The sequence below is a fragment of the Phalaenopsis equestris genome, unplaced genomic scaffold (genome assembly GCF_001263595.1).
Source record: "Phalaenopsis equestris unplaced genomic scaffold, ASM126359v1 Scaffold000552, whole genome shotgun sequence".
NCBI lineage: Eukaryota > Viridiplantae > Streptophyta > Magnoliopsida > Asparagales > Orchidaceae > Phalaenopsis > Phalaenopsis equestris.
Window position 1 is genome coordinate 1,916,786 of NW_018164992.1, and position 12,814 is coordinate 1,929,599.

The 12,814-nt window shown below is 38.8% G+C and overlaps 1 protein-coding gene across 1 annotated transcript in view; it reads right to left on the reverse strand.

Moving 5' to 3' along the window:
* The window catches only part of LOC110029154 (insulin-degrading enzyme-like 1, peroxisomal), an 80,433-nt gene that overhangs the window by 31,664 nt on the left and 35,955 nt on the right, over positions 1 to 12,814 (reverse strand). Inside the window, exon 13 of the mRNA XM_020731311.1 lies at positions 1,759 to 1,845. Coding sequence (XP_020586970.1) covers positions 1,759 to 1,845 — 87 coding nt within the window. The remainder of the gene's footprint in view (positions 1 to 1,758; positions 1,846 to 12,814) is intronic.

Below are 12,814 nucleotides of genomic sequence, written 5' to 3' on the forward strand. Positions count from 1 at the left end.
TGGACTACTGATGTTTTAGGATTCTAATATCTAAAACCTGAAACAATATGGATTCCAATATCCAAAACCTAAAACAATAAAATTGGAAAGAACCTCCAGCATGCAAAAACCAAAAGAACTATGAGTTCTAAAAACTTATGATGCTGAGGGATTATTTTCCGTAAAAAAATTTCATGTGCGACTACCATGCAATACACTACATAAATACTTGGTTTAATGTCATAATAAAATTTCCAAGTTTATTAGGCTAAAAGAAACGCTTTCCCTCAAAAAATTTCATGTATGACTCCCATGGACGCATTGTATAAATACTTGTTTTAATGCTATATTAGTAAAGTTCATACTACCATACAGAGTCGTGTGACATTGTTAAAACAATCTCATGCTCCAAATAAACACATTGCAACTACAACATTTACAAGAACAACAACAAAGATGCTTTTCATTCAAACGTGATATATTATGCTAATGGAAGCAAAAATTCCAAATGAAGGGTTATGCGGGGGCTAGGGGCCTGAACTGACCAAACCGATTCAGTAGGTAGATTGAATTTGACCAGACCTTGCTTATGGTTGGGGCTACCGCCCACGGGGAAAGAGATTCCCCCCTCCTAGTTATCCTTTATTATAAATATATGTTGTTTTGTGTTCGGGTTTAGCTTTTTGCATGTGTTTCTGTCAGGACAGCTATCGACATCCCCTATTTTCCCGTCTAGGGAAGTATTCAACGACAGGTAGTGCTCCGACTGTATCCTGCTTCAAGATCATGACTATCTCCACATGATTGTAGCCACCACCCCTACACTGCTCACCTGTTGTTGCTACCCTCTTCTACTTGTTTCCTACTCCCAGCCGGCAACCCTCCCCGCCCCTTTGCTTTGTTACCACAACCCCGATACTCCTTACAACCACTACACTTCCTACCCATGTCCTGCTCCCAGACGGCAACCCTCCCTGCCACTTTCCTTGCTACAGCTGCCCCGATATTCCTCCTTACCACCACTACACTTCCTACCCGTGTCCTAATTCCATGTCGGCACCCTCCCTATCACCTTCCTAGCTATCACAGCCCCTACACTCCTCCTTACAGCCAACACTTCCTACTCATCTCCAAGTACAACCATAATCCCCTTACCACTGCCTACTAACCGCAAACCTATCGCACAACCAATCCGCCTACCGCTACTACCCAGTCACCCCTCATTGCAGCCCACTGGTTGTCCTATTCAGCCCTAGCAGGATATTGACATTTGTTGTGTTTTCTTTTCCTGTTTTAAATCGTGATTGTAACCCCCGTTATTTTTTGAGTAATAAAATCTGCTTGCCTATTAGATTTTGGGTTAACTCCGGTATAAAAGGGATTGTCAATGACAAAAGAGCGGCAATAGTAAAGCAAAGAGAAATAAATTTTTAATCAGGAAAAGTGATGAACATATGGATGAGAGAGAATAGAGAAAAAAATATGAAAATATGCAAAAGTATCATAAATTTCCCGTCAACTATAACAAAGGAGCAACATTTTCTAGCCAATTATGTGTCCATAGTATCTGAAGTGTACTAAGCACACCATTGGAAATTTTAAATCAACTAACAACAACACACAGATATCCAGACACTTAATAGCTCAACACATGAATATCATCTCTAAGGGAAGAAAAAAATGCTGAAATAGATCCATGGAAGATAAATATGTTTGATATTGAAAAATAATCAACTTTAAACAACGGATCCCAAAAAATTTTGAGCATAGCCAACTCACTTCCATATTTGAGGCAATGCTCATAGCGTAATGGATAGGAGGAATTTTGTCCTGATAATGAAATCCCATTTCACAAATTGCCACAAGCTGAAAAATAGCACTTGTTAGAAACCATTTCCCTCAGAGATCAACAAAATAGAATATTAATATATCAACCTTTAAGGGAGTATAGCAGTACATTAACATTCAGAGATTGAAATGTCATTTGCCATTGCAATAAGAGAAGAAATTTAAAGAAAATTACTTTCTACTTTTGTTGTGAAAGAAAGATTCTCTTTTGTTTTTGTAGTAGATCAATGACATTTTTTCATTTTGAAGTTATGGTTCCTTAATGTCAGCGAGAAAACTAAAACCCAATGTTGACCTCATTTTTGGTGAGGTCTCTTACTCTTCTTAGAGCCTAGGATTTAGCTTTAGGGTTTTCTAACGACTCTCTTAGAGGACTAGTCCGGAACCCGCACCAACTAGAAATTCGAGCCACTTCTTGACTCCTTGCAGTTTCATATGGTCGGTTCTAAATCCTCAACATTTAGTTGAGTCGATTAAAACCAGCGTGACGTAGCTCAAGTCAAGTAACCATAGGATCTAAAAACTTAGGAAACCCATTGTGTCGTCCGCGCACACTCACGATACACGAATATGACAATTCACGCGTTCAATGCACGTAGTTATTAAAATTCACGTCACTTGCACCTGTAGAAGGCTTCGCAATTGATCAAATCAGAATCAATTGTGGTACCGATCGATCACGAGCGATAAATTTAAAGAAATTTGAATTTGACGCGTTTTCGACCCAACCGTCGACGAAGTCGTTGGGGCGACCCCAAATGACGAAACAGACTGCGTCTGCGAGTCCGGGACGTTGAATTTAGCTAGGGAGGACAACCATTTCGATATGGTTTTGTGCAGGAGCGAGAAGTGCGCAAATCGAGGGAATTTAAATATCATATATATAATGTAGGGGATATATTTGTATTATATAGCAAGGGGGGAGGGGGTCTTTTATTTTAGCCTAAATCCCTAGCTCGCGGCTCCCCTTGGTTCCGTCCCTGGATTGAGCCCTACCCGCGCCTTCCCTCTCGTTGATCCCTTCCCTTCGCGTAACGAGGAGTTGACCTCGTCTCTCTCGACATTCTTTGCCCGAGTCATTTCTTCCCCAAGCATTTTCTGCTTCATCTTGCTGCACGGGAAGCTCTTTCGGGGTAAGTTGACCCTGGCGCCTTTGTTCCCTAAGTCACGAATGTGGCAATCTCCCTCCTTTTCGATAATTCCTCCCTCAATAGCCTTGGTTGCGGTGTGGACTTCTTTCTGCTGGGGTGGCTTCGCCAGGTAAGTCCCGCGAGCCTTTCTTTCCTTCTTCCACACCTATAAAAGCCCATGGGAGGGGATTGTTGTGGGGTTACAAACTGAAAATTTGGGGGAGACTCTGCCGGAATCGCCTTTCGTGCCTGTGAGCCTGGTATTTGGGAAGCCTTTTGATTCTCTTCTGTTTTTCGCAAAGGCTCAAGTGAGGTACCTATTTTCTTCTTCCCCTGCCTTCTTTCTCTGTTCGACAGGGGTTGTGCTCAGATTTCTTTTCTTTATAAGAAAAAGGGAGGAATGCATGCGTAGGGTGGTTTATTTTGTCTCTGCTGGTATTTAATGTTGGAATCATTGTTAGCTGTTGAATTTTTTATTTATCTTGACTGGTATTTAATGCTGGAATCATGACTAGATGTTGGATTTTAGCTGACTTTAGTTTAAATGCATACTGTTGGGCCTATTTAAAATGTTTTATGATGTTTAGCTGGAAGTGTAGGCTCACGAAAGGCATGATTCAATCCTTATGTATGTGCTAGCTCCTTCCTTATGTTCTTATCACATCTATACTGGTATATTGAAATTTCAGAAGGCTAGTTTAGCCCTCTGGGCTGCGGTTTTCCTTGTTGTATTGGTTTGACACTGAGGCTTTGGGAAATTTTATGCTGGGGATTTTGTTCTGGTGTTTCTTTGACGCCTTCTCCCCCCTTTTCGAAACGTTTGTAGCTAATTTCTGAGGTTTCCTTTAGAGTCTTATGTTGGGTGTTGGTTTTGCTCCCTATTGTTGCATTCTCTGTTCGAAATACATGTGCAGCTACAATATGTTTTCTTTTTAAGGCTTTGTGGAATTGGTTTTGGGGGCCTGGTTTTACTCCCTGTTGCTGCCTCCCTGTTTGAAATATATGTTGAATGAAAATTTTGGTTTTTAAAGCTTTTTGGAGTTTGTTTTTGGGGGACTTGATTTTGTTCCCTGCTGCTGCCTCCCTATTTGAAATATATGCAGGATGAAATAGTTGGTTTCTTGGAGGCTTTTGAAGTTTGCTTTGGGGGTTCGGTTTTGCTTCGCTACTATCTGAAATATGAATGCATGATTTTCTTTTGTTTCAAGGCTTTTTTTTGGAGAGTTTTGTGTTGAAGCCGGTGGCTCCCCTGTTGCCCTTAGTCGTGAGTATCTATTTGGTTGTGTGGGTTGCTGCACTTACCCAAGAGCATCCCTGTGGTTTTCTTTTGTCTTGTTCGGTTGTTCTCTGTTGTCCTGGTTGTGAACACCGGGGTTTGGTAGTGTGGGCCGCTGCCCTTACCCGAGGGCATTGGGTTGGTCTCCTTTTGTGTTGGCCAGGTGGTTTCCCTACTGTACCTAACCGTGAGCACTTGCGTTGGTTTCTTGATGTTGTGTAATGGAAGCTTAGTTTGGGATGGAATTGAGGGCTTCAAATATTTTAATCCTTATGCTTGGAAGAATTCGGATGACCCTTTTCGAGGAACGATTTATCAAATGTTGCGAGAGACTCCAGGGCTCAATCTTTTGAGCTGAATTGATTTCAATATAAAAAAAAGAGAGAAATGAGAGATGAGAATTTCTTTGGACATTTTAATGGAAAGCTTAGGGGCGGCCCAGAGTCCTCTATAATGTCTTTTAGAGATGTGTTGGAGTTAGCATTGGGGAGTGTCCCCCATTTCATTGCTCATTCGAGGAGTCCCGCTGGTTGAATATTTTAGGCTAACCCTCCTACCGCTTTGGCTTTCCTTTCTAAATTAATTTTGGAGGCAGGATAGTTTTCTTTTGCTTTTCTTGCTTTTCGGCTTATTTTCCTTGCTTCTTGGTTTGGGTTTTAAGCGCTTATGTCTGAAACATAAGTGTGCATGTATAGTTGTGGGTATATGTGAAACCATTAAGCAATGTCGTAAGTTGGACGGTTTCTTTTTGGGTTTTAAGCCTTGATGATAAAGACATTCGGTGGTAGAGCGGAATAATATTTCATCCCACGACATCAGGACCCAACTTAGGGACCAGGTGAAATGTAGGATAACAATATTATTCATCGACACCATACTAACAGGACACCTTTGCATTCTTAGATTGTTGGTGGTCCTAGACCGACGGTGCGATCGATTTGTGGACAATCATAATTTATAAAAATGATAACAACAAATACGCTATTTACAAAAGTACTTTGACTACAAAAATAGATATTACTTTCTCTTATATGCATGAAACCTATATGCATGACAAAATATAAATTTTAAGTAATATAATTCGATTTTTCACTTGTCAATTGTCGACACTGCGCTAAGGAGTACCTTCCTTAGTTGGTATTGTAGGCAACCTTTCAAGTTGAATGTCGGGATCTATACATACGGGTGACCGATAGTTGCCTTCGGACTCCCTCAAGTATACCTAAATCTGAGCCTAGCATGACTCGAATGCTTACGATTTTCTTTCTTTCCTCGGATTTTTCGTGTGTTTCCTACGGTTTTATTGGGATCTTTGTAGATTATTCGTGATTTCCTCCAAATTTTTCTCGTGTTTTCGCCATGGTTTTCATTGAGTTATCGTGGTTCAATTGTCGCTCTTCTCAATTTTTCCGAATGCTTACGATTTTCTTTCATTCTCTTTTATATAAATTCATGCTTACACATTTCTTAAGTACTTTCATTATTCTCGTTTACTTGTATCTGTGACATTGATCCCATTTACAGCAGCAGCAGACTCGTCAGGTATACAAATTTATTTTATATTTACAGCGTTTCACTTTCTTTACTGCACACTTCACTGCATATATATACAATTCTTGGTTGCGATGCTACTATTTATTGTATATTGTGCTTCGTAGCATTTCCCTTTCATTATTCATGTTGCTTCCACGGACTTGTAGGGACCTTTTAGGATAGAGGACAGTAGGATACCCGGTTTAGGAGGTACTGTATAGCAAGCCATTAACCCAATAATCACATATTTATACGCACCACAACCCCAAACCTATAATCGATATGTTAAGGAGCTTATGTTGACCTCATTTTTTAGGTAATTACTCCTTTCCTTAGGATCCTAGGATCTAGCTCAAGGAGTTCCTATCGACTATCCTAGAAAACTAGAATTGAGACCCACCATTTTTATAAATTTCAGTCACTTTCTATTTTCCTGTGATATCTAGCATTTATTGTCTCAAAACAATCGTTTTATGGACGAGCGGTTAAGGGCTATTGTGTGGAGACTCAGAGGGAAGTTCCCAATAGGACTAGAAAACTAAACCCTAGGAAAAACACTTCATGACTTTATCATCACATACACACACAAAATGCACAAAATTCATTAAATTGCACAAGATCGAACTTAAATTAAGCTCAAATGATGGGTGAAAATGCAAACTTCTCCAAACGACCTCCGATGACAAATTGGACTGCGCCAACGCGTCTGAAACACCAATTTTAGTAGGAAAAGACACCAATATTGTCATATTTCCAACGCAAAAAAATTTGCACGCAAATTGATGAATTCACCAAAACGACATCCGATGACGAAACGGACCATAGCAGCGCGTCCGGAACGTCAGAATTACCCAAAATTGACACCAATTTTGTTACATTTTGACGCACGACTAAAAAGTACGAATTGAATTTTATTTTTTAAGAAATATTAAATTATTTTTATATTTTATCACTTATATTATTAAAATTATAATCATAATCCCTATTTCACCCTTTCACCCGCATGTCTAAACCTTCGTTCGAGCCATCTTAGAGCTCGATCCCGTGGCTCGTCCCACTCCTCGCCCGTGCCCTTTATTGTGACACTTTCTTTCCTCTTTTCGGTTGGTTGGCTAGGGCGGCAAATGGGTAGCATTCTCTTTTGCTTTTCTTTGCCTATTGGCTTCCAATAGAGTTCAATTTTTGTGTTGGGTTGTTAAAAAATTCTCAGAGAGAAGGGAGAGGACTTTTGAGAGGAAGGTTTTTTTGGAGAAATTTGGTACTTTCTTTTTTTTTTTCTTCACTGTTGGGAAGGCTACCTCTTTCTGTTTTACTGTTCGAAATGAGTTTTTCTTCCTCTATGTTGGTTGATACTCTTGTCGTTAGAGTTTGTCGAGCCGGGAGCTAGAAACCGTGGGGGCTATTTGCGCGAGGCTTTCAGGAAGGATTTCTGTGGGGGTGTTTTTTTCAATTTATTTTTTGTGTTTTGCTTTAAATCTGCACTAAAGAGGTATTTTTCTTCTTCTCATCTGTTCTGTCGCCTTGCTCGAAACATGTTGCTGAAGATGTTAAAATAAGGAAAAATGCATGCATAAAACTCTGATTTTGTCTTGCCTAGTGACTCATGATAACAAGCGTTGAATGTCTCTGTGGAGGTCGATTTGGGATTTTTTTTTATGCTAGTTGGATCAGTAGCTTAGGAAAGCATGTTTTGAATTATTTCATATGCAAGTCTTTTTCTATACTTCTATTCTTCCTATATCTATCTGCTAAGAGATTTGGCTTTTCTTTTCTCTTTACTGAATCAGTTCATTGTCAAGAAAAAAAAAAAAAAGATCTTTGAGGAAAAGAAGTGTTGTGCATGTTTATTTGCTGCCAGAATCATTTGAGAAGCTATGGTTATATGTTCTAAAATGATACCTGCTCATTTGAATGCATGCTGGAGGTATCTTCAATTTTCCATAAAACTTAGGAGCAATTTTAGCTCCTTTGATTAGAGTTTATGCCGGAAATGTGTTTCTATTAAGTGGAAATTTGACTTCGGCTCGTTTGGGAGAAATCTTGGGCTGAGCATGTTTTGTACTCCCCATTTGCTGTGGCTCGGTTTTGAGTTCTAGCTCTCTGCTGAGGTTCAATTTTGTTTTGTTGCTCTCTGCTGAAGCTCAGTTTTGTTTTGTTGCTCCGCGGGAGGTCTGTTTCGATTATGGCCCTTGCTGGGGCTCGATTTTGGGTGTCTATTCTCTGTTGATGTTCATTTTTGCTTTGTTATTCTCTGTTGGAGCTCAGCTTTAATTATAGCCCCTTGCTGGGGCTCGGTCTTGGATTCCTGCCCCTTGCTGGGGCTCGGTCTTGGATTCCTGCCCCTTGCTGGGAATTAGTTTTGATTAAAGCCTCTTTCTGGGGCTGGGCTTTGTTTTCCTGTTCCTTAATGGGTTCAGTTTTAGCTCTTTTAAAATACGTTTACATGTTGGAAAAGTTTTCAAGTTCCTTGATGGGACTTGGTTATGTTCTTGCTATTCCCTGATGGAGCTCGGTTTGCTGGGGCTTGGTTTTGTTTCTGTGGCTCCTTGCCTGAGACCAAATGCACCCATTTTGGATTTTAGTCTTGTCCTTTTTGTTGGAATCAAATGTATTTATTCTGGATTTTTGGTCTCGTTGTTTTGTTGGATTCAGGTATACCTATGCTGGACTGATAGCTTATCCTTACTACTTGGGCTTGGGTGTGCTTTTGCAGCTCCCTGTTCCATTTCTTTTGTTGAGTTCATTGTACCTAAGTAATTGTCTGGATTGCCACTCTTAATTGGGTTCAATTTATGTGGAAGATATCTAAATAGCGCTCCTCTTTGTAATGTTATTTATAATCAAGTTTGTCATCCCAAAAGATTGGTAATTTCGACATTCATTGCCATGGTGGGACGTTTGGAACAATTTGGGTGACTCATTACTACATTTCGCATGATAAAAATGAAGTGGGCTTGGAGGATTTATAATAGCTTCATTCTCTTACATATTTGAGGAGGCATAATTCGTGCTTGCGGTGGCTACTCCCTTGCTGATCCTGCGGGTGGGATTGTGCTGTGGCTTAATTGATTTTCTTCTTAGCTCTTACCCGTGAGTTTGCTAATATGGTGGCTGCTTCCTCACTACCCTTGTTGGTGGGTTGGTGTTGCGGTTTTAGCTAGCTTTCTCTCTAACCCTTACCCGAGAGCCTATATACCTATCGTGACTGCTCTTTTGATGCCTTTATTTGTGTGCTTGATTTAGTGATTAAGTTGTGCCTTTTGTTTGGGTTCTACCCGTGACATGGTCTTCTTTCTTACCTCTACCCGTAAGATATTAGAGGTCTATTTGGGTTAATTTCACCTTAGCTGTGGGTCTTCCTATGCTCACTAAGTTGGAGTTCCATTTATACAATCATGAAAGGATTTATAAAATTATCATTCATAAAGGAGTTCTGGAGATTTGATATTAAGGTTCGGGCGTGATAAAAGCCAGATTTGATCTCAAGTATGGATAAATGAGTATATACGAGTGATAGTGGAGCCCTGGACATAGTCTTCACATTAGTTTGAGCCCGTTTCAACCTGTTCGAAATAAAGTTTGGAAAGGGGACCCTTCTTGGGTTGAACCACTTATAATGTGAGAAAATGATATCCTTCTTAGATTGATTCAAGGATCTTGGGCCCTATTTCCTAGGCCTTTTTGCCACAGTTTTGACAGCTGATTCATCATTAATCTCTTCGATGTTTTAGGTAAATCAGTGTCTCTTCTTTCTCATCCTCATTTTATTATTTTCTTTCCTTGCTTCTTGGTTTGGTTTTCTGTGTTTATATCCGATACATAAGTGCTCATGTATAGTTTTTTGCTATATGTGAAACCATCAAGCAAGATCGCAAGTAAGTCGGTTTTATTTTGGGGCGTAGGGCGATGATGACAAAGGCACGTCGGTGGTAGAGCAGAATGATATCTCATCCTACAACACCATGACTCAATTCTGAGACCTGATGAACTGTAGGATGAAAGTATCATTCACCGACATAAGACTAGAGGGGGACCCTTACCTTCTTAGGTTATTGGTAGTCCTAGGCCCGATGACTTAATCGATTTGTGGACAACTATACATTTTAAAATTGATAAAACAAATTGATAAGAACAAATACAATATTTTTATAAAATATTTTCACTACAAAAATTGATATGACTTTTCTTTTCCATGCTTGAAATATATGTGCATGCTAAAACTTAAATTTTAAATTATGTTACATTCGGGTTGTCCACTTGTTGATCACCGATCCTGGGCTAAGGAGTACTCTCCTAAGTTAAGTTCAGTAAGATATCCTTCTAGTGGAGTGGCAAGTTTTCTACATCCGGGTGACCGAGTAGCCTTCGACGACCCTCGAGTACAAATATATATTTGAGCTTAGCCCCGACCCGAGTGCTTGCGGTCCCCTCTTTTCGAACTTTTTCATAAGTTTTATTGAAATTTTTGGACAAAACACTCGTGGTATTTTCTTCGGAATTTTCCCGAGGTTTTTTTTATAATTATATTTGAATTGTTACCCATCAATTTTCTCGAGCTTTTTGTCAGGGATTATTTGTCGGTTTTCTCAAATTTTCCGAGCAACGTTTCTTATATTTATACAATGAATAATAGCTAGCTTAAAGGAGCAGCAGACTTCCCAAATTTACAGGTGTTATTTACATTGCAGCATTTTTATTTCATAGCATGTCGTATTACTCTCCTAGCATGTTATACTGTTTTCCTAGCACGTTATATTATTCTTTCAGCATGCTATACTGTTCTTTCTTTTTACTGTAGATTCTACTGTTCTTTTCTTTTATACTGCATGTTTTGCTACTTTGATACACACTATACCTTAGTTTAGGAAAACCTATTGGTTATATAAGAATTAACATCAAACCTGGAGTTGCTACGAAGAAGAGCTTTGGAGCGAATACTGGGGGCAGCACGACGAGGAACAACTTCAAGGTGGATTATCAACATCAAAACACTTTCACATCACCGATCATTTTCCTTAGTTTAAGTAACAACCCATAGGAGTTCGAGATGGTTTGCCTAGCGCAACGTAAACCCTCACATATCACTTTTAGGCTTTTGCACAACTCTGGTTATGCAATTATAATTCCTAATACTTTATGATTCTTAGGTTATTTGCACAATCAGATATCGTGCGAATATAAGTCCTAAATTCTAAATAAATTGCAGGATTAAACTTTAAAAAACATCATTTCAAAAATATAAAATCAAACAATAGGATAGTTGGGAATCACCAAGATTTCTCCTGGATCTGTGATATCCCGTACTTTTCATTCCTTTGAATTCCTTAAAATAACTGTTCCTATTTGAGCCACTCCCATTTGATTTTCACAAGTCCAATCTTGGAAACCTTAACTTTGAAATCTTGAAGGCAAAACCACTGATCTTAATCGAGTTTTCTTAAGTGACATCAGTCATTTAAGATGTAATTAACTATGGGGAATTGCCTCTATAGGGAACTTGGAACCCAGGTAAAATAAACCCTATCTAATCCTCATATTAGGTAGAGGAACTTGTTCGCCTCATATAAAACATTTCGCAGACCAAATGGATGTCACAAACTCTTTAGTTTAGGTGATTGAGTCTACTACAAGTGATATGTTATTCTTCAGAATAAGTGTATTACTTGTGGTATCGTGCTCAGTCATCCAAACTATTCAAAATGTGAGACTCGTTTGGTCTAACCAATTTTTAAATTAAAATGTTACTTTTCAAAAATCAAAAAGATCATATTCATATCAAAACTATCAAAACTATTTTTATCAAAACTATTTTCATATTTTCCTATATTTTTCAAAACCAAAAATTAAAACGGCCGACATCTTAGAGTAGTTTTTTTTTTTCAAAAAAGCGGAGCGTGGAAGCAAGCGGACGAAGAACGACGATTGAGACCACGACAACGAGGTGAAGGATGTCTCTTTAGAGTTAAGGTCCAATCGTAGGATAATTGGGAAGTCACCGGGATTCCCCTCGGATCTGTGACATCTCCTACATTTCACTCCATTGACTCCTAAAAATAATTGTTCCTATTTGGAGCCCTTCCCATTTGATTTCCTCGCATTTATCCTTAGAAACTTAAACTTTGCAATCTTGAAGGCAAAATCACTGTCTTAATCGAGTCTTTTTAGGTGATTTCGATTATTTAAGATGTAATTAACTGTAGGGGTTTGCCTCTATAGAGAACTTAAGAACTCAGCTTAATATAAAACTTAATCTCCCGTGTTAAATAGAAGAACTTGTCGGATTATAAAAAAAAGTTTCGCTGACCCAACGGTTGTTACAAATTATTTAGTTTAGGTGGTTAAGCCTACTAGCAAGTTATATGCATAACGTTTGGGATAGTGTATTACTTGTGGTATCGCGCTCAGTCATCTAAACTATCAAATGTGTGAGATCCATTCGGTCTCACTTTTCAAAATTAAAATATTATTTTCTAAAATAAACGACCGACAAATTCTGGCGACTCCGCTGTGGATTGTTTCTCTCCATTTTGATCAAGTGGTTTTGTTTTCAAACATCGGTAGTGTGTTCATGTCTCTAGTGTGTTAGACTATCATTCTTCCATTGGTGTACCTCGCTCATTTCTTTCTTGAGCAGGTATAGCCAACTCTTTTTAGATTCTGGAGTCATCTGTTTAATTACCTTTAAACAGAGAGATTCTGGAATCTTCGGACCTTGAAAATGGGTCTAAAGTGGGTTGGACCCCAAATATGTGTGGTGGATTAGGAGCAACGTGCAGTGTTGACCGAAGTGAGTCTGATGTAGGATCACCTCTCTTCAGTTTTAGAACTGGGTCATATGATTCATATTCGTTGCATTTTACTCTTTAAAATGATTTGAAATCTGTCACTTTCAAACTCTTTTCCTCTTAAAATAAAAGGAAGTAAAATTTGAATAATAATAATAATAATAATCATTTGGATAAGTTTCAAAAGAAACGCCCAGTTTGTTGGACAAATTCAACAACTTTCGATATTCGCCCTAAAAAAATTGTTGCGACAAAGGAGCATG